The sequence below is a fragment of the Thunnus maccoyii genome, chromosome 3, assembly GCF_910596095.1.
Source record: "Thunnus maccoyii chromosome 3, fThuMac1.1, whole genome shotgun sequence".
Classification (NCBI taxonomy): Eukaryota; Metazoa; Chordata; class Actinopteri; order Scombriformes; family Scombridae; genus Thunnus; species Thunnus maccoyii.
Window position 1 is genome coordinate 30084452 of NC_056535.1, and position 27764 is coordinate 30112215.

A 27764-nucleotide genomic window follows, 5' to 3' on the forward strand; every position below is an offset into this window, starting at 1 on the left:
CAAATTTAAGTGCTCTTAGCTAGAAATGTCTTTGTATTATTACAGAAGGTTTTATTGTTGTTAAAGGAGATGGAATAACATTCTCAGTTATTATTTTATTATATTATAGGTTATACATTTGTGTTTGAAACATATAAATTAATTTTTTTCATTTCTATGACTTAACATTCGTTCATAGGGCATTATTATGATAATATTGTGGCTCTTTCCCACCATTGCTGCTAGTTAATTAATTAATGAAATTAATTGATAGCACATCAGGCTGCTGCTGGTGTTTGAGTTCTCTCTCTGTTAAGGTCGGGTCTCTTATTTGTGAAAATGAATTTATGCACATCCGGTTCAGATGAGTTTTCCACGGGTCTATTTCAAATTGTTGAAGACCTCTATAGCACTTCTAGCAGTCAAAAACTCCACAGAGTACCTTTTTAAATAGTTGACCAAACAAAAAGTGCTGGTTTTGATCTTAATAGATTTAGACTTTTTTGAAACAGACTTTGGACTGTTTCTGTAAGAAATTGGATTCAGGATGAGTCTGTATTTGACTGCCAACAGGAATATTGGCAACAGATACCTGAACATTTACACTAACACAGTGGAAGGAAACACACTCCTTCTTTAATAAAGGTGAATCCAGTTAAACAGTTTTAGAAGAAACAACTAACAAAGCTCCACCTATTCTCTGAGTCACCCTGCGACAAGCCAGGAAACAGAAACTGTTATTCTTCCAAATAACGGTAACGCAAACAAAGAGAGAGACAGACGACCAGAAGATTCACCATCAGGCTACAAGCTGAACCTTCACAGACGGATGAAGACAGAAGTAATACTAGAATACTGACGCTAAAACCTGCAGCTGACTTCAATCACTGAAGGTGAGTTTTCAGAGAATCACAACTCAAAGTTTGACTTGTAATAGGGTGCAGGTTTGGTTTTAACTTTGGTAGGGACATTTTTTGTCAGACAGCTAAAATATTTGCGTATGGGCACTTGGTCTTGATCTCTGTTTTCTCTTTCATATGCACACATGACATGTGACTGTAAAATGCTTAATTTATTGAACATGTATTTGCAAATATAACTTGACTAGAGGGACTTGTCATGATTTTGAATTTTAAACAGATATTTCATATTTTATTTTATTGATATGAATCAGAATAAAAAATAATATTCAAAATTGACATATGATAGATTGTCACAACAAATGTTACAAGACAATGGATGTATGATAACCTGGAGGTAATGTGCTGCTTTGTTTAAACCAACTATCTGGTGTCTGCCATTTCAAACCTGACCTTAGATGTCCAGTCTGTCATAGACCTCCGTTGTTGTCCACAGGCGATTAAAAACACGTCAATGAGCCACACCTCTGCACTGGGTGACGTGTTCCTTCGTCCCTGAAGACAGTACCTTGTTTAGAAAAGGTTGCAAAAGTTAAAAATAGTGATAAGATAGTAACCCTCAGGAGTGAGGTTCCTAGTAAGGTAGATGCCACTGAGTATTATATTTGATATTTCCCTATTTAATTATTTTTCCTTATTAGTGACTTTAGAACCAGTTTTTTTTAACTATAACCCACAAGTCATTAACATTAGTGTTAGCTTGTTGTCCTTCGCTATTAGTAGGAGGTAAATTATTGTTTTTTGTAAAACAAATCTTCAGCACTGAAATGGATCCTACAAATCAGGGAATATAAGGAGATTTTTTTTGTCGAGATAAAGAGTGTAGTAAAAACAGGAGCTACATGTTTGCTTACTTTATTTAAAGTTAAATAATAAACGGTGCTGCTAGCTAACAGCTAATGTTACCCTTGAGTTTAAAGCCTTTTCACTGATATTTTCTTGTTCAATATTGCTATTAAATGCAATATAGTAATAAATGTTATTCAATTATAGTTCCAGATGGTTAGAGTTAGGAGGGCTGGTTAATCATAAACATAGAAGTCAAAGCAACTGACAACACCTTATACCTGAACTTTAAATATGGCCTAATATCAACTGACTGATTTTGCTCAGTGAAGACGTTTTCAATTCTGTGATGTTTATAACATTTAAAATATGAATACTAACTGCTCCAGATTAACCACCATTCATTCATCTATATTATCTGCTTCTACATTGTCGGGTTGCAGCTTGACAACGTGGTGCAGTTTCAAGTTGAGGGTTGTCAGATCATCAAGTCGGGTATCCCCCCATGTCACGTCCTTTCATTTTATATCACAATAACGCACATTTTGAAAAAGACAACACACAAACCTGGCAACTCTGCATAGATCGTAATGGCAACACTGGAGTCAAAATAGCAATGAAACAATTCACCTTGATATTGGTAGGGACGTGTGCCTTCTGTACATACCCAAATCTATGTCTATGAACGAAACTGTGAATAACTGAATAAATGACATATCATGACTGACTTCTTGTTTCAACGTTCTGCTTTGTGTGTTTTCAGCTTCACCCAGAGAGAAAATGACATCTGGACCAGAGAAAAATCTCTCCTGTCCCCTCTGTCATGACATCTTTAAAGATCCTGTTATCCTGACATGCAGCCACAGCTTCTGTAAAAACTGTCTGCAGGGATGGTGGGGCAGGAAACATGAACAAGAGTGTCCAGTTTGTAAGACTGTATCTGGAAGCAACAACCCAACTTGTAACTTGGCGTTAAAGAACCTGTGTGAGGCCTTCTTACTGGAGAGAGATCAGAGAGCTTCAGCAGGATCTGAGGATCTCTGCAGTCTGCACTCTGAGAAACTCAAACTCTTCTGTCTGGACCATCAGCAGCCAGTGTGTCTCGTCTGCAGAGATTCAAAAACACACAACAACCACAGATTCAGACCCATCAATGAAGCTGCACAGGATCACAAAGAGGAGCTCCAGAAGTCCCTGAAGCCCTTAGAGGACAAACTGAAGCTCTTTAAAGAAGTTAAAGGAAACTATGATCAAACAGCAGAACACATTAAGGTCCAGGCCAGAAACACAGAGAAGCAGATTAAGGAGCAGTTTAAGAGGCTTCATCAGTTTCTACAAGAGGAAGAGGAGGCCAGGATCACTGCTCTGAGGGAGGAAGAGGAGCAGAAGAGTCAGATGATGAAGGAGAAGATTGAGGCTCTGAACAGAGAGATAGCAGCTCTTTCAGACACAATCAGAGCCACAGAGGAGGAGCTGAGCGCTGAAGACATCTCATTCCCGCAGAACTACAAGGCTGCAGTGGAAAGAGTCCAGCAGCACCCCCTGCTGGATGATCCAGAGCTGGTCTCAGGAGCTCTGATAGATGTGGCCAAACACCTGGGCAACCTGACCTTCAACATCTGGAACAAGATGAAGGAGATGGTCTCCTACACTCCTGTGATTCTGGATCCAAATACTGCTCATCCAGAGCTCATCCTGTCTGAAGATCTGACCAGTGTGAGACGTGGAGAGAGACAGCAGCTTCCTAAAAACCCAGAAAGGTTTGATTTCTATCCCTCTGTCCTGGGCTCTGAGGGTTTTAACTCAGGGACTCACAGCTGGGTTGTTGACGTTGGAGACCGCACAGCCTGGTATGTTGGTGTGACACCAGAGTCTGTCCAAAGAAAGGGACCCACATACACAAAGTCTGGATTATGGGCAGTAAAATTCAGTAAAGATGAATACACAGCAGACTCCCCATCACATCCCTCCACTGTTCTCTCAGTGAAGAAGAAGCTACAGAGGATCAGAGTTCATCTGGACTGGAACAGAGGAAAACTGTCATTCTCTGATCCTGATACTGACACACACATACACACCTTCACACACACTTTCACTGAGAGACTGTTTCCATACATTACCACTTGGAATAAAATCCCACTGAAGATATTACCTGTGGTCTCCGATGATGAAGATAATGATGGTGATGGTGATGGTGATGGTGATGATGATGATGATGATGATGATGATGATGATGAGGGAGATGATGATGATGGTGATGGTGATGATGATGATGAAGGTGATGATGTTAACTGTGGGCCCATTACATCTGCAGCCCCAGTAAGCATCCATTCCTTTTTCAGTTCAAAATGACTGAAGCGTGTGTCTAAATAAGTGAATCATAAAATAAACAAGTTTGTCTGTGGTGGTTTTTCGAGTAATCAGTAATGAAGTGTTTATAACACATTTAAGAAATTTTGCTGCATTGTTTGAAATTTTCACTGTAAGGTTTCAGGACATTATAGAACAGTATTTCCATCATTTTTGTTTGGTCTTCATTATACTCTGGACATAAGATGTTAAGCCATCAACATAACTGTGATCCATACACTGAGAAAGGATTACTGTCTGATTGTATTTAATATTAAAAGACAACAGAATAAGACTACTGGAATCCTGTTTTATTTGCAGAATTATGGTGAATTACAGTTTGTTAAAACATAGAAGAAACATAATAAAACTTGTGAGAACACTGGACACTTAGTTCCACTGTTCCCATCACTAAGATGACCCTGGTGATGAGGATGGCAGAGACTGTCTTGATTCTGATGATGATGAAATTTGAGAAAGTGGCAGGAGATATGAACTTTATGCTCATGACATTACACCAGTGGTTCTTCCTGATCCTATGAAGTGTTGTAAATGAATACTCACCTTCTTTTCACCACCTCTCACCAAATCAGTTAGAAAATATGCATTTCCATGTTTGTGTGAGATACACACAAATGGGGGACCTGCTCACAAAAACACTGTGTCATAGCACCTCTAGTGGTCAAAAACTCAAAAACAGACTCAAACAAAGAGAATCCTGATTAGAAATTTTATCCAGGATCAATCTGTATTTGACTGCCCCTAGAAAAAAATGCAATTTTTATCCAAGTTTAGTCCTTAGTACAGATAAAGTAATTATAGAAGGTGACTTTAATATTCATGTAGATGTCGATAATGATAGCCTTAGCACTGTGTTTATCTCATCATTATACTCAATTGGCTTCTCTCACAGTGTAAATAAACCCACTCACTATTGTAACCACACCCTCGACCTTATTCTGATATATGGCATCGAAATTGAACATTTAATAGTGTTTCCACAAACCTATTTTATCAGATTGTTACTTAATAACTTTTGAATTCCTATTACTGGACTACATATTGTCAGACAAAAATGTCTTCACTAGATGTTTATCTGATAGTGCTGTAGAAATAAGAGTAATTAAGATGAGACTGAAGGAAAGGTGGCAAAAGCAATGGAAGTGAAGAGAGGAAGGGACGATGGTTTTACACTATTCAAAGGACAGATGGAGAAATGAGATGAAACAGGAGAGAGGAGACATTAATATCACGGTTTCAATTCGGTCATACTGGACTAAATAATACACCATAGAAAATAGGGAAACATAACACAGGAAGCATGGGCAGATTACCAAACGGGCCTACTGGGCCCAGGACCAGGGTCCCAAGGGCTCAGGGGTCCCCTAAGCCAGAGCCTCTGCATGAAGTTGCTGTTATTAACTCTTTGCATTTCTTGTCCAAAGTCAAAGGGCTTAGTCATTCATGTCAATAACAGAGCCTCCAAAGTCCTACTGAAAAACTGCAGGAATAGCCTAAACATTCACTTTGAAGATGTCACAAGAGAGAAACCATCATGATACCTTTTAAGTGCGCTGATAATCCCGTTGAGGTGAATATTGTGCTGTTGGCTGCAAGTCGGTGTACCTGCAACTTTTGTGGACAAAAAAAAACAATAGATCATGTAATGATCCACTGTCATAAATATGAAGCTGAAATGAGACGTCTGATTCAGAGCATGTGAGGGAAACATCTGAGTAAACCTTGATTCAACCAGTGCTGGAAGAAGTATTCAGATCCTTGAGTTAAGTACAAGTAGAAATACTTTAGTCTAAAAATACTCCATTACAAGATAAAAGTCCTGAATTCAAAATGAGGAGGATCTAATAGAACTTACTGAGCGAGTGTACACAAAGTCACATAGTGGAGGAGGGACCAAACCATTTAAAATTGTATAAACTAGGCACAAATTTGAGAATAATCTAAAATCCACAAAGCTCAGCAAATTTAATTTCTCTAGTACCCTACAGTGATGGAAATGCATTGGCTTTTTGTCCAGAGTTTTTAGAGTTTGTTTGTATAAGGACTCAAGAGGTTTTATGGCTGTTTCTCCAGCCTGCCCTCAACATGTGAGACATATGGGAAAGAATCATACATACATGCATAAATATCTTGGCTGCGTCCAAAGAGAGACATTTTCTAATATGTCTAAAATTTGCTAAGTTGTACTTTATGGATTTAACCGTTTTTTTTAACATGTTTCTTAAAGTTCACACCAAGATATTTAACATCAGTAACTATGTCAATCTTTTCACCTTTAGCAGTAGCTAACTCAGCTGTTTTTGCGTGTGTGTACACAACGGTGTCATCTGCATACATTTGTAGTTCTACATCATGACACTGTTGAGGGAGATCATTAATATATAGGCTAAATAATAGGGGACCTAACACTGACCCTTGTGGAACACCCATTATGCACCTCATGTTACTGGACAGTGCGTCACAAACGTTAACACATTTTATCCTATTAGATAAATATGAAGACATCCATGCCAGTGCTCTAGATGAGAAGTTAAATTTAGAGAGTTACGATATTAAAACATCATGATTGACTTTGTCGAAGGCTTTACATGCTTTGACAACTACTCCTCCTTTATCAAGTCTTGACTTAATTTGCTTTATTAAATGCAAGGTAGCAGTTTTGGTGGAATGATTTGTTCTGAAGTCAAATTGCACACAATTTAGACCAAAATTGCTTGTATTAAGAAATGTTGTCAGTTGTTTAATGACAACTTTCTCAGCGACCTTTGAGAGTACGGTGTCGGTGTCTCTTCTAGTTTTAATTGCCTTCCTTAGTGCAGCATCTCTAGATTTCATTAGTTTCCACAAATTTTCTTTAAACCACTGTAAATTGTTTTTATTTTTAGATTTTATCTGTATCCTCACATTAAATCTTTCCCTCACAGAGTTGATTCTGTGAGTTAAAGTATCATAGTCATAGTCCAGATCATCAGAGGACAGTACATCATCCCAGTTCAAGCTGTTAATTTCATTGATAAATTCTTCTTGCTTAGCTCTGGGGATGCATTGAAGGATCATTGTCTTAGTTGCCGTGGTCCTAAATCTATGTTTAGTCAGTTTTCTCGCACATAGGGTCAGGTTATGATCTGTTAAGCCAGTGATTCAATTATAACTTTTAGTTATTCTTTCTGGTTTGTTAGTAAATATCAGATCAATTTGTGTACTGGAGCATTTTGCAATGCTAGTTGGGCCTTTTACTAGTTGTTCTAGTTGGAATTTCTTTCTCGTCCCTCGTTTTTTCCTCTTAGATTTATCCTCCCAGTTCACATTAAAATCATCCATAAGTAATAATTCTTTGTTGAGATTTCGCTCTTTCTAGTACGGAAGAGGATTAGGGCCACGTGTGAAAAATTTAAGTCAGAATTCTGACTGTAAACTCAGAACTCAAATAAATTTTTCACATGTGGCCCTAATCCTCTTCCGTATTTCAAGACTTCTGGGAGTTGATCATAGAAAGTGTCATCTGCAGAAGGGGGCCTCTAGACACCTATGATGTTAAAAGACATTTGTTGGGATAACATTGTCATTTATCCCAACATAGTCTAACATATTACCCACGTGTAAACCACATGTTCACATTTGATGTTGTCTCTGACATAATAAAGCACCCCTCCATCATGTCTGTCTCTTCTGAAACATTGGTATCCGGGCACCGTGAACGCACTCGCAGGACTTTTGTTTCAACCATGTTTCAGTCAGACAGAGAAAGTCCAGATTTGAGTCAGACACAAGATGAGTTAGCTGACTGCTCTTTGCAATAGTGTTTCTGATGTAAAAATGTCCACCGAAAAGCCCCCTCGGTTTCAGCTTCAGGTTCAGGACTTTTGCACGACTGACAGTTTGGAAGATTTGAATAACCTCTGCCTCCTCACTGCAGGGTTTCGACACACTGGTGTCAGCAGCAGGTTTTGTGAGAGAGACACTGGACCTATCAAGGTTTCCACAGTAATAGTAATAGTTATAGTAATGGTACTGCATCATATTATATGTGCACTTATATTATAAGTGTATCATATGTTTTTATAAAGAAGAAGACGAAAAAGAAGAGTAAGTTTCTGTTAAAAAAAAGAAGAAGAAGAAGAGGAAGGAAGAAGAAGTTTCTGTGGTTTTTCCTCGGTGATGCTCCCTCTGTTACTGAAGGTAGGAGTTTGAGGGGAGAAATGCAGCTGCTCTATTTCATTGTTTTATGTGGAGCTCTAATTGTTTATGTTGTAGCTTTTAACGCATATTGTTTACATTTAATACATTCATGTTATCAGGCTGTTTTGTGTCGTTTTGATGTCTGGTAGATATAGGTTTCATTTTCTTCTTCAAGGTCATTAAGTAGTGTTGCAGGCCGCCCTGTGTTCATATGCAGAGGAGGAAAATGAAACTAAGAGCGTCTGTTTCCACAGTATCATCTATTGAGTGTGTGATGATTGTTTATTTCTGCTTTAGAAGGTAACCGCCGTGAAACAATCAGAAAATAATGTTTTATTTCCTTCCCTCTCCTCGCGCCAACACCGCTGCTTTCTCACTCTGGCTCTTCTTTTTTCTCTTGTCTTTCTTAAAATGAGTCAGGAAGCTGACAACAACGCCTTATTTTACTTTTAATGTAAACAAACTAAAATAAATGTCCTCCCGTCGTCCTAAATTGATATTAGAATACTTCCTGGTTTTATGAATTAAGTGGCAAACAAGTTGAAGGAGCCGCGTTGTATGTGTTGGACAGCGACAGCCATCCCTGCAAATCCCGCCCCCAAAGTTCCTGTACTTTTGGAAAGTACCCCACCCCAAAATTTTTACTCTTTCTCACCATGTGGCTTTGGTTTTCCTTTTTTTAAACCATATCTGTGGGTGGGGATTTTCATCTTGCTGTGGCTAGCTGTGAGCTTAAAGGACAGGTTCACAATTTTTCAAGTCTGTCTTAAAACAACAGTCAGGGGCCCAAATCAGAGACACACCAATACTGATACTGATATCAGCCCAATACTGTCTCAATTAGCTGCATTGGGTATCCATGACAATGGGCCGATCTGGTATCAGATACCATTATTTTAATAAATAACAATTCAATTAACTTATATCTATGTGTTTATTTGTTATCTTTTGTTTTACAATGTTAGGAAAGCAACATTTAAGACAAGCCTGATTTTGTCTTACACATAAAAGAATAATCCCAGTCTCTTCCACACTGTGATGCATACAGCTCGTTAATTAAATACTGGTATTGAATCAGTACTCGGCATCGGCCGATACCCAAAGCCCAGGTATTGGTATCCAGTTGGATCAGTGCATCCCCAACCCAAATGAACATTAAAATAGGTTTTGCTTCCCATAATCATTCCTCCTGTTCATATTGACCATTAGAAGATCCCTTCACAATGCACTTACAATGTAAGTGTTGGAGGACAAAATCCACAGTCCTCCTTCTGTGGAAAAATGTATTTAAAAGTTTATCTGAAGCTAATATGAAGCTTCAGCGTCCAAATGCATTAAATCAAGTAAATATTTTCAACGTTACAGTCTTTTTAGAACCAAACTTCCTCTTTTTGTTACTATACTTCCACCACAGCTCAACAGGAAAACACAAAGAGGGAATTTGATGCTAAAAAGTCAGATATCCAGTTGATATGATTAACGCAGACTGCTGAAGCCTCATATAAGCTTCAGATGATCTTTTAACTGCATTTTTGGACAAAATGACTGTGTGGACACACTGTGGATTTTGGCCTCCATCACTTACATTGAAAGCACATTTGAGGGGGATCTTTTAATAGTCAGTATGAACAGCAGGAATGATTACAGCGAGGAAAACCTCTTTCAGTGTTCATATAGACACCTGACTGTTGTTTTAGGACACACATGAAAAATTGTGAAAGAGAAGAGAGTTAGTAATTTGTTGTGATGATTTAGGACAAAGAAAAAAACGTTTTCCTGTCAAATTTAATAGCTCTTAGCTAGAAATGTCTTTGTATTATTACAGGTTTTATTGTTGTTAAAGGAGATGGAATAACATTTTCAGTTATTATTTTATTATATTATAGGTTATACATTTGCGCATATAAATGAATTATTTTCATTTCTATGACTTAACATTCGTTCATAGGGCATTATTCTGATAATATTGTGGCTCTTTCCCACCGTTGCTGCTAGTTAATTAATTGATCAAATTAATTGATAGCACATCAGGCTGCTGGTGGTGTTTGCATTCCCTCTCTGTTTGGGTCGGGTCTCTCATTTGTGAAAATGAATTTATGCACATCCGGTTCAGATGAGTTTTCCATGGGTCTATTTCAAATTGTTGAAGACCTCTATAGCACTTCTAGCAGTCATAAACTCCTCAGAGTACCTTTTTAAATAGTTGACCAAACAAAAAGTGCTGGTTTTGATCTTAATAGATTAAGAGTTTTTTGAAACAGACTTTGGACTGTTTCTGATTAGAAACTGGATGTTTTTTTTAAGATTCACTGTTTTACAGTCACTCCTTTTCCCATGATAGTTCTTAGGATACATCTTTGGTTTGGCCACTATGTCAATTTGCTTTCACAGCCTGTGAAGCTGTTCCTGTGGGCTTCGACCATCGTAGTGCTTCAGTTTTAGCAGCCATTTTCTGGTGTAAATTCTGTTATTTTGCATGTTTAGAGGACAGTAGGTAATTTATGTGTTTTTTATTGTCTTCTGCAGGTATATATTTTTCTTTAATTTTTATCATTGGACCCGTGAAGACCTCTATAGCACTTCTAGCAAGCAAAGACTCCACAGAGTACCTTTTTAAATAGTTGACTAAAAAAAAGTTAAAGCACCAGTTTTGATTTTGATGGACTTAGAGTTTCTTTTAACAGACTTTGGACTGTTTCTTTAGAAACTGGATTCAGGATGAGTCTGTATTTGACTGACAGAAGGAACACTGGCAACAGATACCTGAACATTTACACTAACACAGCGGAAGGACACACACTCCTTCTTTAATAAAGGTGAATCCAGTTAAATAGTTTTAGAAGAAACAACTAACAAAGCTCCATCTATTCTCTGTGTCACCTGTGTCAAACCAGGAAACAGAAACTATTATTCTTCCACTGAGAGGAGATGCAAATAAAAAGAAACAGATAACAAGATTCACCATCCGACTACAACCTGAACCTCCACAGACGGATGAAGACAGAAATAATACTGGAATACTGACGCTACAACTTGCAGCTGACTTCAATCACTGAAGGTGAGTTTTCAGAGAATCACAACTCAAACTGTTAATAACCTTAGAAAATTAAATATGTCTTACTTCCTGTCTCGACATTCTGCTTTGTGTGTTTTCAGCTTCACTCAGAGAGAAAATGGCTTCTGGATCAGAAAACGATCTCTCCTGTCCCATCTGTCATGACATCTTTAAAGATCCTGTTATCCTGACATGCAGCCACAGCTTCTGTAAAGACTGTCTGCAGAGATGGTGGAGAGCGAAACAAGTACAGGAGTGTCCAGTTTGTAAGACTGTATCTAGAAGGAAAAACCCACCTTGTAACTTGGCATTAAAGAACCTGTGTGAGGCCTTCTTACTGGAGAGAGATCAGAGAGCTTCAGCAGGGTCTGAGGATCTCTGCAGTCTGCACTCTGAGAAACTCAAACTCTTCTGTCTGGACCATCAGCAACCAGTGTGTGTTGTCTGTCGAGATTCAAAAATACACAACAACCACAGATTCAGACCCATCAATGAAGCTGCACATGATCACAAGAAAAAACTCCAGAAATCCCTGAAGCCCTTAAAGGACAAACTGAAGCTCTTTAAAAAAGTTAAAGGAAACTGTGATCAAACAGCAGAACACATTAATGTCCAGGCCAGAGACACAAAGAAGAAGATTAAGAAGCAGTTTAAGAAGCTTCACCAGTTTCTTCAAGAGGAAGAGGAGGCCAGGATCACTGCCCTGAGGAGGGAGGAAAATCAGAAAAGTAAAGTTATTCATAATAAGATAAAGGCTCTGAGCAGAGAGATAGCAGCTCTTTCAGACACAATCAGAGCCACAGAGGAGGAACTGAGAGCTGAAGACGTCTCATTCCTGCAGAACTACAAGGCTGCAGTGAAAAGAGTCCAGCAGCGCCCCCTGCTGGATGATCCAGAGCTGGTCTCAGGAGCTCTGATAGATGTAGCCAAACACCTGGGCAACCTGACCTTCAACATCTGGAACAAGATGAAGGAGATGGTCTCCTACACTCCTGTGATTCTGGATCCAAACACTGCTCATCCAGAACTCATCCTGTCTAAATATCTGACCAGTGTGAGATGTGGAGAGAGACAGAAGCTTCCTAAAAACCCAGAGAGGTTTGATTTCTATCCCTCTGTCCTGGGCTCTGAGGGCTTTAACTCAGGGTCTCACAGCTGGGTCGTTGAAGTTGAAGACAGCACAACCTGGTATGTTGGTGTGACACCAGAGTCTGTCCAGAGGAAGGGACATACATACACAAAGTCTGGATTATGGGCAGTACTGTTCAATAAAGGTCAGTATACAGCAGTCTCCTCACTATATTCCACTGTTCTCTCAGTGAAGAAGAAGCTGCAGAGGATCAGAGTTCATCTGGACTGGAACAGAGGAAAACTGTCATTCTCTGATCCTGATACTAACACACACATACACACCTTCACACACACCTTCACTGAGAGACTGTTTCCATACATTGCTACTTGGAATGAACTCCCACTGAGGATATTACCTGTGGTCTCTGATGATGATGAGAATGATGATGATGAGCACTTTTTCTTTTTTGGATTTTAAATAAGTGAAGCGTGTGTCTAAATAAGTGAATCATAAAGTAAACATGTTTGTCTGTAGTGGTTTTTACGGTAATCAGTAATGAAGTGTTTATAACACATTTGAGAAAGTTTGCTGCATTGTTTGACATTTTCACTATAAGGTTTCAGGACATTATAAAACAGTATTTCCATCATTTTTGTTTGTTCTTCATTATACTCTGGACATAAGATGTAAAGCCATCAACATAACTGTGACCCATACACTGAGAAAGGATTACTGTCTGATTGTATTTCATATTAAAAGACAACAGAATAAGACTTTACTGGAATCCTGTTTTATTTGCATAAATATGGTGAATTACAGTTTGTTAAAACATAGAAGAAACATAATAAAACTTTTGAGAACACTGGACATTTAGTTCCACTGTTCCCATCACTAAGATGACCCCGATGATGAGGATGGCAGAGACTGTCTTGATTCTGATGATGATGAAATTTGAGAAAGTGGCAGGAGATATGAACTTTATGCTCATGACATTATACCAGTGGTTTTTCCTGATCCTATGAAGAGTTGTAAATTAATTAAAACTAGTGTTGTCCTTTAAAAACCCCTTACTTTAAGGGGACATCTCACCAAATCAGTTAGAAAATATGCATGTATATGTTTGTGTGAGATACACACAAATGGGGGGAAAAAAACACTGTGTCATAGCACTTCTAGTGGTCAAAAACTCAGAAACAGACTCAAACAAAGAGAATCCTGATTAGAAATTTTATCCAGGATCAATTTGTATTTTATTTCAAGTTTAGTCCTTAGTACAGATAAAGTAATTATAGAAGGTGACTTTCATATTCATGTAGATGTTGATAATGATAGCCTTAGCACTGCGTTTATCTCATCATTAGACTCAACTGGCTTGTCTCACAGTGTAAATAAACCCACTCACTAGTTTAACCACACCCTCGACCTTATTCTGATATATGGCATCGAAATTGAACATTTAATAGTGTTTCCACAAACCTATTTTATCAGATCATTACATAATAATTTTTGAATTCCTATTACTGGACTACATGTTGTTAGATAAAAATGTCTTCACTACATGTCTATCTGATAGTGCTGTAGAGTTAAGAGTAATTAAGATGAGATTGAAGGAAAGGTGGCAAAAGCAATTGAAGTGAAGAGAGGAAAGGACGGTGGTTTTACACTATTCAAAGGACAGATGGAGAAATGAAATGAAACAGGAGAGAGGAGACATTAATATCACAGTTTCACTTTGCTCATACTGGATTAAATAATACACCATAGAAAATAGGGAAACATAACACAGGAAGCATGGGCAGATTACCAAACAGGCCTACTGGGCCCGGGACCAGGGTCCCAAGGGCTCAGGGGTCCCCTAAGCCAGAGCCTCTGCGTGAAGTTGGTGTTATTAACTTTGCATTTCTTGTCCAAAGTCAAAGGGCTTAGTCATTCATGTCAATAACAGAGCCTCCAAAGTCCTACTGAAAAACTGCAGGAATAGCCTAAATATTCACTTTGAAGATGTCACAAGAAAGAAACCATCATGATACCTTTTAAGTGCGCTGATAATCCTGTTGAGGTGAATATTGTGCTGTTGGCTGCAAGTCGGTGTACCTGCGACTTTTGTGGACAAGAAGAAACAAAAGATCATGTAATGATCCACTGTCATAAATATGAAGCAGAAATGAGACGTCTGATTCAGAGCATGTGAGGGAAACATCAGAGTAAACTTTGATTCAACCAGTGCTGGAAGAAGTATTCAGATCCTTGACTTAAGTACAAGTAGAAATACTTCAGTCTAAAAATACTCCATTACAAGATAAAAGTCCTAAATTCAAAATATTACTTGAGTGAAAGTGCAGAAGTATTATCAGCAATATGTCCTTAAAGTATCAACAGTACTCATTATGCAGACTGGCTTTAGAGTGTTTCATTGTTACAGTATATTATATTGTTTGTTTTCATACAAATACATGCACTTTCATGTTTTAGTTTATTGTTGGGGAGCCAATTTTAGATTAATAGTAATGGTACTGAATCATATTATATGTGAACTTATATTATTAAGTGTATCATATGTTTTTATAATAATAATAATAATAATAATAATAATAATAATAATAATAATAATAATAATACACTTTATTGATATATCACCTTTCACACAAAGTACATAACAAATTTTAAAACAGAAAAGAAAAGAGCAGACAATTTAAATAACAGTCAGAATATAAAAAAAATATGATTTTAATGATTTTTAAAGCTGGCAAATAAACATAGTGGAGTAGAAAGTACAAAGCAGCATAAAATGGAAATACTCAAGCAAAGTACAAGTACCTCAAATTCGTACTTAAATACAGTACTTCAATAGTTATTTTCCACCACTGGGTTTAGAAAATATTTTGCAGAAAAATTCAGGAAAGTAAAGTTATATATTTTTGTTTAATTACCTTATTTTGAAGTTGTTTACACTCCGCACCAGTTCGTGACGGGAATGCACCGTTTCATTTTTTGTCAACTGCCAAATAGAGGAGGAAGAAGTTGAAGTTGTTGCTGGTATTTTTCCTCAGTGCTGCTCCGTCGTGTTGCTGAAGGTAAGAGTTTGAGGGAAGAAATACAGCTGCTCTATTTCACTGTTTTATGTGGAGCTCTAATTGTTTATGTTGTAGCTTTTAACGCATATTGTTTACGTTTAATACTTTCACGTTACCTGTCTGTTTTGTGTTGTTCTGACCGTTAATAACAGTCTCGTAGTTATAGGTGTCATTTCCCTCTTTAAGGTCGCTAAGCGTCCTTTATAGTGTTGCACGTCGCCCTGTGTTCATATGCAGAGGAGGAAAAATGAAATTAAGAGCGTCTGTTTCCACAGTGAATCATTTGTTGAATGTTTGATGGTGATTTATTTCTGCTTTGGAAGATAACCGCCGTGAAACAACCAGAAAATAACGTTTTATTTCCTTCCCTCTCCTCGCTCCAACACCACTGCTTTCTCACTCTCGCTCTTTTTTTCTCTTGGCTTTTTGAAAAAATGAGTCGGGAAGCTGACAACAGCGCTTTATTTTACTTTTAACTTTAACAAACTTAAATCATTGTCCTCAGTCGATACTAGAGTACTTCCTGGTTTCATGAATTGAGCGGCAAACAAGTTGAAGTAGCCGCGCTGTATGTGTTTGACCAATCAGCGACGACCCTCCCTGCAAACCCCGCCCCCAAAGTTCCTGTACTTTTGGAACTTCCTGCAAGTGCATCGAGCTGCAGCCACAGTGCAAACGTGCAGTATCTACATGACACACCCACTTGGTTAGGTTTAGGCATTTGGAGGGGATGGGGGCGTGTGTCGTGTAACATGCCGTTAGGGTGACTAAACAAAAGTTAAAGCACCAGTTTTGATCTTGATGGACTTAGAGTTTCTTTTAACAGACTTTGGACTGTTTCTTTAGAAACTAGATTCAGGATGAGTCTGTATTTGACTGCCAACAGGAACATTGGCAACAGATGCCTGAACATTTACACTAACACAGTGGAAGGACACACACTCCTTCTTTAATAAAGGTGAATCCAGTTAAACAGTTTTAGAAGAAACACCTAACAAAGCTCCATCTATTCTCTGTGTCACCTGTGTCAAACCAGAAAACAGAAACTATTCTTCCACTGAGAGGAGACGCAGAATAATAATCACTGAGAGGGACAGATAACAAGATTCACCATCAGACTACAACCTGAACCTCCACAGACGGATGAAGACAGAAGTAATACTGGAATACTGATGCTACAACCTGCAGCTGACTTCAATCACTGAAGGTGAGTTTTCAGAGAATCACAACTCAAATTGTGAATTACTTCAAAAAATTAAATATGTCTTACTTCCTGTTTCAATATTCTGCCTTGTTCGTTTTCAGCTTCACTCAGAGAGAAAATGGCTTCTGGATCAGAAAACGATCTCTCCTGTCCCATCTGTCATGACATCTTTAAAGATCCTGTTATCCTGACATGCAGCCACAGCTTCTGTAAAGACTGTCTGCAGAGATGGTGGAGAGCGAAACAAGTACAGGAGTGTCCAGTTTGTAAGACTGTATCTGGAAGCAACAACCCGCCTCGTAACTTGGCATTAAAGAACCTGTGTGAGGCCTTCTTACTGGAGAAAGATCAGAGAGCTTCAGCAGGGTCTGAGGATCTCTGCAGTCTGCACTCTGAGAAACTGAAACTCTTTTGTCTGGACCATCAGCAGCCAGTGTGTGTTGTCTGTCGAGATTCAAAAATACACAACAACCACAGATTCAGACCCATCGATGAAGCTGCACAGGATCACAAAGAAGAGCTCCAGAAATCCCTGAAGCCCTTAAAGGACAAACTGAAGCTCTTTAAAGAAGTTAAAGGAAAGTTTGATCAAACAGCAGAACACATTAAGATCCAGACCAGAGACACAGAGAGGCAGATCAAGGAGCAGTTTAAGAAGCTTCACCTGTTTCTACAAGAGGAAGAGGAGAGGATTGAGACTCTGAGCAGAGAGATAGCAGCTCTTTCAAACACAATCAGAACCACAGAGGAGCAGCTGAGAGCTGAAGACATCTCATTCCTGCAGAACTACAAGGCTGCAGTGAAAAGAGTCCAGCAGCGCCCCCTGCTGGATGATCCAGAGCTGGTCCCAGGAGCTCTGATAGATGTGGCCAAATACCTGGGCAACGTGACCTTCAACATCTGGAACAAGATGAAGGAGATGGTCTCCTACACTCCTGTGATTCTGGATCCAAACACTGCTTATCCAGAACTAATCCTGTCTGAAGATCTGACCAGTGTGAGACGTGGAGAGAGACAGAAGCTTCCTGACAATCCAGAGAGGATTGACTACTTTTTCATTGTCCTGGGCTCTGAGGGCTTTAACTCAGGGACTCACAGCTGGGATGTTGAGGTTGGAGACAGTACAGGCTGGATCATTGGTGTGGCACGAGAGTCTGTCCAGAGGAAGAGAAACACAAACATAATGTCTGGATTATGGGCAGTAGTGTTCAAGAAAGATGGATACCACGCAGTCTCCTCACCACATCCCTCCACTGTTCTCTCAGTGAAGAAGAAGCTGCAGAGGGTCAGAGTTCATCTGGACTGGAACAGAGGAAAACTGTTATTCTCTGATCCTGATACTAACACACACATACTCACCATCACACACACTTTCACTGAGAGACTGTTTCCATGCATTGCTACTTGGAATGAACTCCCACTGCGGATATTACCTGTGGTCTCTGATGATGATGGAGTTAATAATGGTGGTGGTGGTGACAGTGGTGATGATGATGATGATGATGATGATGGTGGTGATGGTGATGATGATGATGATGTTGATGATGATGAAGACGATGATGTTAACTGTGGGCCCATTACATCTGCAGCCTCAGTAAACATCTATTCCTTTTTCGGTTCAAAATCAGTGAAACGTGTGTCTTAATAACTGAATCATAAAGTAAACATGTTTGTCTGTGGTGGTTTTTAGGGTAATCAGTAATGAAGTGTTTATAACACATTTGAGAAAGTTTGCTGCATTGTTTGACATTTTCACTGTAAGGTTTCAGGACATTATAAAACAGTATTTCCATCGTTTTTGTTTGTTCTTCATTATACTCTGGACATAAGATGTAAAGCCATCAACATAACTGTGACCCATACACTGAGAAAGGATTACTGTCTGATTGTATTTAATATTAAAAGACAACAGAATAAGATTTCACTGGAATCCTGTTTTATTTGCAGAAATATGGTGAATTACAGTTTGTTAAAATATAGAAGAAACATAATAAAACTTTTGAGAACACTGGACATTTAGTTCCACTGTTCCCATCATTAAGATGACCCTGGTGATGAAGATGGCAGAGACTGTCTTGATTCTGGTGATTATATTTGAGAAAGTGGAAGGAGGTATGAACTTTATGCTCATGATCCTATGAAGAGTTGTAAATTAATTAAAACTACTGTTGTCCTTTAAAAAAAACTTATTTTCAGGGGACATCTTCTCACCAAATCAGTTAGAAAATATGCATGTACATGTTTGTGTGAGATACAAACAAATGGGGGACCTGCTCAAAAAAACACTGCTCCATAGCACTTCTAGTGGTCAAAAACTCAAAAACAGACTCAAACAGAGACACAGACACACCCCTTCTTTAATAGAGGTTAATCCGGTTGAACAGGTGAGCGTTTAAAAGAACCATGTAACAAAGCTCTAACTATTCTCTGAGTCACCTGCGAAAAGCCAGGAAACAGAAACTATTATTTTTCCACTGAACAGTGACACAAACAAAGAGAGAGACAGACGACTAGAAGATTCACCATCAGACTAAAACCTGAACCTTCACAGACGGATGAAGACAGAAGTAATACTAGAATACTGACGCTACAACCTGCAGCTGACTTCAATCACTGAAGGTGAGTTTTCAGAGAATCACAACTCAAAGTTTGACTTGTAATAGGGTGCAGGTTTAGTTTGAACTTTGATAGGGACATTTTTTATCAGACAGTTAAAATAGTTGTGTGTGTGTGTGCACTTGGTCTTGATCTCTGTTTTCTCTTTCATATGCACACATGACATGTGACTGTAAAATGCTTAATTTATTGAACATGTATTTGCAAATATAACTTGACTAGAGGGACTTGTATCATGAATTTGAATTTTAAACAGTTAGGCCTATTTTACATTTTATTTTATTGATATGGATCAGAATAAAAAATAATATTCAAAATTGACGTATGATAGATTGTCACAATAAATGTTTCAAGACAATGGATGTATGATAACCTGGAGGTAATGTGCTGCTTTGTTTAAACCAACTATCTGATGTCCGCCATTTCAAGCCTCACCTGAGATCCCAAAATCTGCCGTAGACCTCCGTTGTTGTCCACAGATGATGAGAAACACATCAATGAGCCACAGCGCTGCACCGGTAGACATGTTCCTTCGTCCCTGAAAGCGCTGGATTCATTTCAGAAATAAAGTTTCTCTCTCTCTCTCTCTCTCTCTCTCTCTCTGTGTGTGTGTGTGTGTGTGTGTGTGTGTGTGTGTGTGTGTGTGTGTGTGTGTGTGTGTGTGTGTGTGTGTGTTAAGGCTTTATTTTCCGCGTTCAGCTTCCGCGAACAGCTGTGGACTTGTACGCGGACCGCGGACGCGCACACGGTTCCATTCATACTTTTTGGGGATCCGCAGACACAGACGCACTCTACGTGTTAAAACGTGATAACTTTCCAGAGGTGTGAATATTACAAACCGCTGTGCAGAGTTTTTCAGATCAGCCTTTCACGCAATAATCTGTTACTCCAACCAGACACAGACACACCAACACAGTTCCTGTATTGTTTTACGCAGGACTGTTTTCAGCAAGGGCGATCCATAAGGGCTGCTTTATTACAAACAGTTCCACCGTATAAAACTGGAATCTGTGTGTAACAGCTGACCTCTTTATGGGCAATGGTGTAGACGAGTAGCAGAACACTAACATTAATTACCGTCAGATCCTGACCGATCCTTTTAAATGAAATTACCGCCGCTGTGCCACGTGCGTAAATGCGCACATTACTCTCTCAATTTAAAGATGCACTTATCGTTTCAGCTGCTGTGTGATGCTGCAGGTATTTAATAAAATCAAAGGAAAGAATCGGATGCACAGCATTTGTGAGCAACAAACAGAACATCAGTACTGATGTTTCTGCAACATCCCGGATACATTCAGTGACACCTGAACGACATTAATGTAAGATTCAGACACTAATCTAACACGTTTCAGACCTGCCTGAGTCACATTAATAGCTGTAGCCTGTATTGTTGGATATTTCGGTAGATTATGTTATAGATGCTAAATACTAGAGAAGTAAAAGAGGCAAAATACGTGAAAGTTGGTTTGTGACTCTGTGTGTGCACCTCTGTTCATTAAAGACACGCACCTGGAGGCTTTTGTGCTCTCTGCAGTTTTCATTATGGACCAATCTGTGTGCTGAAATGTGGAGAAAAGCCTGAAACAATGGAAACCGCTCCGCTCACTGTGAACAGCCACTTTACTGCCTGTAACACATTCATGGCCTGTATGCCATGGATGTATAAAGAGATCTCTTCTCCTTATACTGTTATTATACTGTTATACATCCATGCTGTATGCGTCTTGTTATGTGCAGCACCATATTTCTCCCCCTCCCCCTGTCGCTCCACGTTAAGTTCCACTCTGTTACATTAAAATACCAGTTTTGATGAGCAGAAATATGCAGGGCTATGATCAAAGCGGGACATTCGGGGCTGGAGCGGTGGCAGTGCCAGACCCAAAGCTTTGGCATCGCGCTCATAGCTGCTGTGTTCACTGTTGCTGTTGACATGAACACAAACAAGATGTGCACTTTTACCGTAAGTGTTGCGATATAGGGGCATTTGATGATGATGTATGAAAACCTGGAGGTAATGTACTGCTCTGTTTAAACCAACTACCTGGTGTCCACCATTTCAAGCCTCACCTGAGATTCTATATCTGTCTTTCTTTCAGTTTGTTGATTTGGGTGACACAACTCAAGAGTACCCTGACAGAGCCACAGCTTTGCTTTAAACCGATCTTTAAATAGTCTCATAAACAAATAAATGAGCATCTGTTTGTATTATCTGTCATTCAACCCCTGAACTTATAGCTTAGATCTTTCACTGTGACATCATAGCTCACCTGTCTGTGTGTCTCTGTGTTGGTCAGCTTGCTACTGACAGGATTTTCCTAATCTGCTCCTGATCCACTCATGGAAAAGGGATGGGGTTATATAAATATTGCTCCTTACACAATTAAGGAAAATTAATGTTTGGACTGAGTACAGCACATTTGTATTAGCTAAACTCAGCTGTTACTGACACTTTGGTTCTTCTTTAAAAAAGGACCTGATGTCTCAGTTCACTTTCACTATCACTAACTCTGCTGCTACACACAGTCCCAGAGTCAAGACGAAGTCCAAAATCATTTCAAAGCTGTGATAGTGTGATACTGCAGGGTGGTAAACACAGTGAAGGTACTTAGAAATTGTATTTCCAGTGTGGTAATCTTGGCCTTTATTTTAAAGGCAACTGTGACTTTCTGTCTTTTTCTCGATGGTTTTCACTAACTGAAAGGATATGGCTGGCAATTTTCTATATTTTTCTTATTCTCAACAAATCTGATGTGCAGAGCCAGACCAACAATGAACTCATCCTACTTACAAGTATTGTGTGTGTATCCAAGGTCTGATATATCTTATCCCTCTGTGTCGTAGACCTTCGTTGTTGTCCAAAAATTATTAAAAACACATCAATGAGCCACAGTGCTGCACTGGGCGACATGTTTCTTCATCCCTGAAGACAGTGGTAACTGTAGCCTGTTTAGAAAAGGCTGCAAAGAGTAAAAATAGCAATAAGATAGTAATCCTCAGGAGTGAGGTTCCTAGTAAGGTAGATGCTACTGAGCATGTGCGGGAACACGGTTCTGTTTACAGAACTTTGCTAGCTTGTTGTGCTACATACCTCTTTACTTTGTACTACATTATAAATTTCTCAAAGAACCTAAGTACAAAGTCTATACAAAGTATTGGTGTGCAATGAATTGCAGTTATTTCATTGCTGAGAGACTATTTATATACTTTGTGAGTAATGGGCAGAGCATCACATGTAGCCCCTCCCAGCTCGCAGTGAGGGCCAGTATGATGACTAAGTTTGTAAATTAGAGCTTTGATATTTCCCTATTTAATTATTTTTCCTTATTAGTGACTTTAGAACCAGTTTTTTAACTATAACCCACAGTCATTAACATTAGTATTAGCTTGTTGTCCTTATTATTTATATTATATTATTAGTAGGAGGTAAATTATTGTTTTTGTCAAACAAATCTTCAGCACTGAAATGCATCTTACAAATCAGGGAATATAAGGACATTTTTTTGTGTCAAGAGCTAAATAGTGTAAGTAAAAACAGGAGCTACATGTTTGTGAGCTTACTTTAAAGTTAAATAATAAACGGTGCTGCTAGCTAACAGCTAATGTCACCCCTGAGTTTAAAGCCTTTTCACTGACATTTTCTTGTTCAATATTGCTATTAAATGCAATATAGTAATAAGTGTCATTCAATTATAGTTCCAGATAGTTAGAGTTAGGAGGGCTGGTTAATCATAAACATAGTAGTCAAAGCAACTGACAACACCTTATACCTGAACTTTAAATATGGCCTAATATCAACTGACTGATTTTGCTCAGTGAAGACGTTTTCAATTCTGTGATGTTTATAACATTTAAAATATAAATACTAACTGTCCAAATTAACCACCATTTATTCATCTATATTATCTGCTTCTATATTGTCGGGTTGCAGCTCAACAATGTGGTGCAGTTTGAAGTTTAGTGTTGTCAGATCAACAAGTTGGGTATCCCCCCATGTCCCACTCTCTCACTCTTTATCACAATAACCCACGTTTTGAAGAAGAAAACACACAAACCTTGCAACTCTGCATAGATCGTACCAGTAACACTATGTGGAATCAAAATGGCCATGAGACAATTCACCTTGACATTGGTAGGGACGTGTGCCTTCTGTACATACCCAAATCTATGTCTATGACTCAAACTGTGAATAACTTCATATATCATGACTGACTTCTTATTTCAATGTTCTGCTTTGTGTGTTTTCAGCTTCACTCAGAGAGAAAATGGCTTCTGGACCAGAGAATGATCTCTCCTGTCCCGTCTGTCATGACATCTTTAAAGATCCTGTTATCCTGACATGCAGCCACAGTTTCTGTAAAGAGTGTCTACAGAGATGGTGGAGAGCGAAACAAGTACAGGAGTGTCCAATTTGTAAGACTGTATCTGGAAGGAACAACCCAACTTGTAACTTGGCATTAAAGAACTTGTGTGAGGCCTTATCACTAGGAAGAGATCAGAGAGCTTCAGCAGGGTCTGAGGATCTCTGCAGTCTGCACTCTGAGAAACTCAAACTCTTCTGTCTGGACCATCAGCAGCCAGTGTGTCTTGTCTGCAAAGATTCAAAAATACACACCAACCACAGATTCAGACCCATCGGTGAAGCTGCACAGGATCACAAAGAGGAGCTCCAGAAATCCCTGAAGATCTTACAGGACAAACTGAAGCTCTTTAAAAAAGTTAAAGGAAACTGTAATCAAACAGCAAAACACATTAATGTCCAGGCCAGAGACACAGAGAGGCAGATTAAAGAGCAGTTTAAGAAGTTTCACCAGTTTCTACAGGAGGAAGAGGAGGCCAGGATCGCTGCTCTGAGGGAGGAAGAGGAGCAGAAGAATCAGATGATGAAGGAGAAGATTGAGACTCTGAGCAGAGAGATAGCAGCTCTTTCAGACACAATCAGAACCACAGAGGAGGAGCTGAGAGCTGAAGACGTCTCATTCCTGCAGAACTACAAGGCTGCAGTGAAAAGAGTCCAGCAGCGCCCCCTGCTGGATGATCCAGAGCTGGTCTCAGGAGCTCTGATAGATGTGGCCAAACACCTGGGCAACGTGACCTTCAACATCTGGAACAAGATGAAGGAGGTGGTCGTCTACACTCCTGTGATTCTGGATCCAAATACTGCTCATACAAACCTTATCCTGTCTGAAGATCTGACCAGTGTGAGACGTGGAGAGAGACAGAAGCTTCCTGAAAACCCAGAGAGGTTTGACTATTATCGCATTGTCCTGGGCTCTGAGGGCTTTAACTCAGGGACTCACAGCTGGGATGTTGACGTTGGAGACAGAACAGGCTGGATCATTGGTGTGGCACGAGAGTCTGTCCAGAGGAAGGGAAGCACAGACATAATGTCTGGATTATGGGCAGTAGTGTTCAATAAAGATGGATACCACGCAGTCTCCTCACCACATCCCTCCACTGTTCTCTCAGTGAAGAAGAAGCTGCAGAGGATCAGAGTTCATCTGGACTGGAACAGAGGAAAACTGTCATTCTCTGATCCTGATACTAACACACACATACACACCTTCACATACACTTTCACTGGGAGACTGTTTCCATTCATCAGCACCATGAATGAACTCCCACTGAAGATATTACCTGTGGCCTCTGGTGATGATGGAGTTAATAATGGTGGTGATGATGATGATGATGATGATGATGAAGGTGATGATGTTAACAGTGGGCCCAGTACATCTGCACATCAGTGAGCCCTTTTCCCTTTTGGAAATGTAAACCAGTGAAGGTAATTGGAGGCCATTTGAAACCATTTAAGTTGTAGTACCATGTCCCAACTACCAGGTGGTGAACCCCCAAAGTGTTGTCTACAATTCCATCTGAATATCATTTTTGACTCTCTGTGATTTTGTGATATTGAATCATAAATTCAAAATGGCGGAGGGTGGAGGAAATGCACCGAGTAGCTCAGGAATATCTGTTAAAAACTTTTATTCTCAGAGAAAAAAACAGGTAAAAAGTATATTTGTCAACTAAATAAGATGTTTGAAAGACGTTTATCAAGTTTTTAATAATATTTTTCTTGTTCATTTTTTTCCGTGAAAATACATCTGTCCACTCCAGTGGACATCATGCAACAAAGGGTACATTCTGTCTATTGGGCCTAGGACATGTTTTTCAAATATCCTCTCTATTGTTGTTGTTATCTAATGTTCCTATGTGTTTTCATACCATTTGCTCTTAGTAATAAAATAATATATATATAAACATATATATATATATATATATATATTGCCTAAAAAATCGCTTTTTACTCCGTTGATCCATAGTGTCCACTACAGTGAACACATCTCAAAATTCAATATATTAAAAAAAAAAAAAGTAAACATGTTTGTCTGTGGTGGTTTTTAGGGTAATCAGTAATGAAGTGTTTATAACACATTTGAGAAAGTTTGCTGCATTGTTTGACATTTTCACTGTAAGGTTTCAGGACATTATAGAACAGTATTTCCATCATTTTTGTTTGGTCTTCATTATACTCTGGACATAAGATGTAAAGCCATCAACATAACTGTGACCCATACACTGAGAAAGGATTACTGTCTGATTGTATTTAATATTAAAAGACAACAGAATAAGACTTCACTGAAATCCTGTTTTATTTGCAGAATTATGGTGAATTACAGTTTGTTAAGACATAGAGGATGCATAATAAAACTTTTGAGGACACTGGACACTTAGTTCCACTGTTCCCATCACTAAGATGACCCTGGTGATGAGGATGGCAGAGACTGTCTTGATTCTGATGATAATGAAATTTGAGAAAGTGGAAGGAGATATGAAGTTTTTGCTCATGACATTATACCAGTGTTTTTTCCTGATCCCATGAAGTGTAAATAAATTAAAACAGTAGTGACGTCCTTAAAAAAACAAAAACTGTGGGGGTCCTGCTCCATAGCACTGCGAGTGGTCAAAAACTCAGAAACAGACTCTTCATGAGAAATTTCATCCAGGATTATTCTGTATTATCCTGCCACCAGAAAAAAAATTAGATACCTGAGCAATTTAAGACGCACCCCTTCTTTAATAGAGGTGAATAGAGTTGGACAGGTGAACTTTCAAAGGAACCATGTGACAAAACTCCACCTTCTTCAAATCAACCGCGACAAGATGAACAACAGAAAAAGAAACATGGCAAAATACAAAACGATAGATCACTTGCAGAGACACTTCTGTTCTTCTCAAAATCTCTCCCGGGCGAGTGCTCGAGAGCACACACACAGAACGGACAGCTAGCAGACTGTGAGAAGATATTCACTGAATTTGAATTTGAATAAAAAGTGTATTAGATTAGAATCATTGATTATACCTTGAACAGTGGCAGAGCACAAAAATATGGGCCCAGTACATCTGCAGCCTCAGGGCGCCCTCGTTCCCGCTTGTTACGTGTACTGCCACACATGTCCAAATAACACATTTTGTTTAGGTCTTCATTATAGCCAGATGTCGGGTAATGCCTGAATAGAGGTAGTTTTTTATAGCATGTCGTCCATATAACATGTTGGAAGGCAAAAGTGTTATCACTTGATCCAAACGGCCACAAGTGGATGTATAAAGGCTGGGAAGGGGGAGGCAATATCCTTTAAATATAGTAATAGTGCTGCACTCACAAGTAGTTGTGTAACATATGAAAAAAGAGCTTGAGAGAGGTGAGGAAAACATGAGATGAAAAAGGGTTTCTGTAGTGTGTTTCTCTGGTCAGTAGGTGTCACTGTTGCTATTATAAAAATACAGCCTCTAACTCTGAGTTGGCCTGGGGGTAGCGTAGCTACTTTTTAGGCTTAAAGTTCATTGAAGTTAATTTTTAGCAGGTTTGTTGTATTGGAGAAATAGCATTCGGTTTTGAGTCTGTCTGGGGTTTGTCTGACCTTTAGGGTTTCAAATCTAATAAAAGTCTGTCTTCATTTCTCTGAAGCTTTCTGGTGTGACATTAAAACTGAGACTGAACTCTGTATTGTGTAACTGGCCCCAGTAAGCATCTTTTTATTGCAGTTAGGCTATAAAGATAAATCAGTGATATAGTAAAGTAAAATCAATTAAAGAATCATTCAAAAACATTTAATACATGTTTTTAATAGACTATAATGTAATGGAACAGAGGAAACTGTCATTCTCTGATTCTGATACTAATACACACCTTCACACACACTTTCATTGAGAGACTGTTTCCATACATTAACACTTGGAATAAACTCCCACTGAAGATATTACCTGTGGTCTCTGATGATGATAAGAATGATGATGATGAGCCCTTTTCCCTTTTTGAATTTAGAATTACTGAAGCGTGTGTCTAAATAACTGAATCAAAAAGTAAACATGTGTGTCTGTAGTGGTTTTTAGGGTAATCAGTGATGAAGTGTTTATAACACATTTAAGAAAGTTTAATGTATTGTTTGACATTTTCACTTTAAGGTTTTGGGACATTATAGAACAGTATTTCCATCATTTTTGTTTG

The 27764-nt window shown here is 38.8% G+C and overlaps 4 protein-coding genes across 7 annotated transcripts; all 4 read left to right on the top strand.

Annotated features, from left to right (window-relative positions):
• Positions 1-2465: 2465 nt before the first annotated feature.
• Positions 2466-4509, top strand: LOC121891859 (E3 ubiquitin-protein ligase TRIM39-like). Its single transcript, XM_042404504.1, has 2 exons — positions 2466-3879; positions 4451-4509. Exons 1-2 carry the CDS (start codon positions 2466-2468, stop codon positions 4507-4509), a joined length of 1473 nt encoding a protein of 490 aa, XP_042260438.1.
• A 3680-nt stretch (positions 4510-8189) lies between these two features.
• On the top strand, positions 8190-13033 carry LOC121894811 (zinc-binding protein A33-like). Of its 2 annotated transcripts, XM_042407664.1 has the most exons (3): positions 8190-8234; positions 11129-11292; positions 11391-13033. In XM_042407664.1, exon 3 carries the CDS (start codon positions 11408-11410, stop codon positions 12836-12838), a length of 1431 nt encoding a protein of 476 aa, XP_042263598.1. In that variant the 5' UTR covers positions 8190-8234; positions 11129-11292; positions 11391-11407; the 3' UTR covers positions 12839-13033. The 2 variants fall into 2 exon arrangements, with proteins under 2 accessions (XP_042263598.1, XP_042263597.1); XM_042407663.1 differs by lacking the exon at positions 8190-8234 and having other exon boundaries at positions 11046-11292.
• Positions 13034-15223: 2190 nt separating this feature from the next.
• LOC121894808 (nuclear factor 7, ovary-like) lies at positions 15224-25889 on the top strand. Of its 3 annotated transcripts, XM_042407660.1 has the most exons (4): positions 15224-15435; positions 16472-16642; positions 16741-18307; positions 25639-25889. In XM_042407660.1, the coding sequence occupies exon 3, from the start codon at positions 16758-16760 to the stop codon at positions 18282-18284; it is 1527 nt and encodes a 508-aa protein (XP_042263594.1). In that variant the 5' UTR covers positions 15224-15435; positions 16472-16642; positions 16741-16757; the 3' UTR covers positions 18285-18307; positions 25639-25889. The 3 variants fall into 3 exon arrangements, with proteins under 3 accessions (XP_042263594.1, XP_042263593.1, XP_042263595.1); XM_042407659.1 differs by lacking the exon at positions 25639-25889 and having other exon boundaries at positions 16741-18558; XM_042407661.1 differs by lacking the exon at positions 25639-25889 and having other exon boundaries at positions 15224-16642; positions 16741-18558.
• Positions 23521-25439, top strand: LOC121894809 (zinc-binding protein A33-like). The gene has a single exon (XM_042407662.1). The coding sequence runs from the start codon at positions 23521-23523 to the stop codon at positions 25000-25002; it is 1482 nt and encodes a 493-aa protein (XP_042263596.1). The 3' UTR covers positions 25003-25439.
• Positions 25890-27764: the final 1875 nt, after the last annotated feature.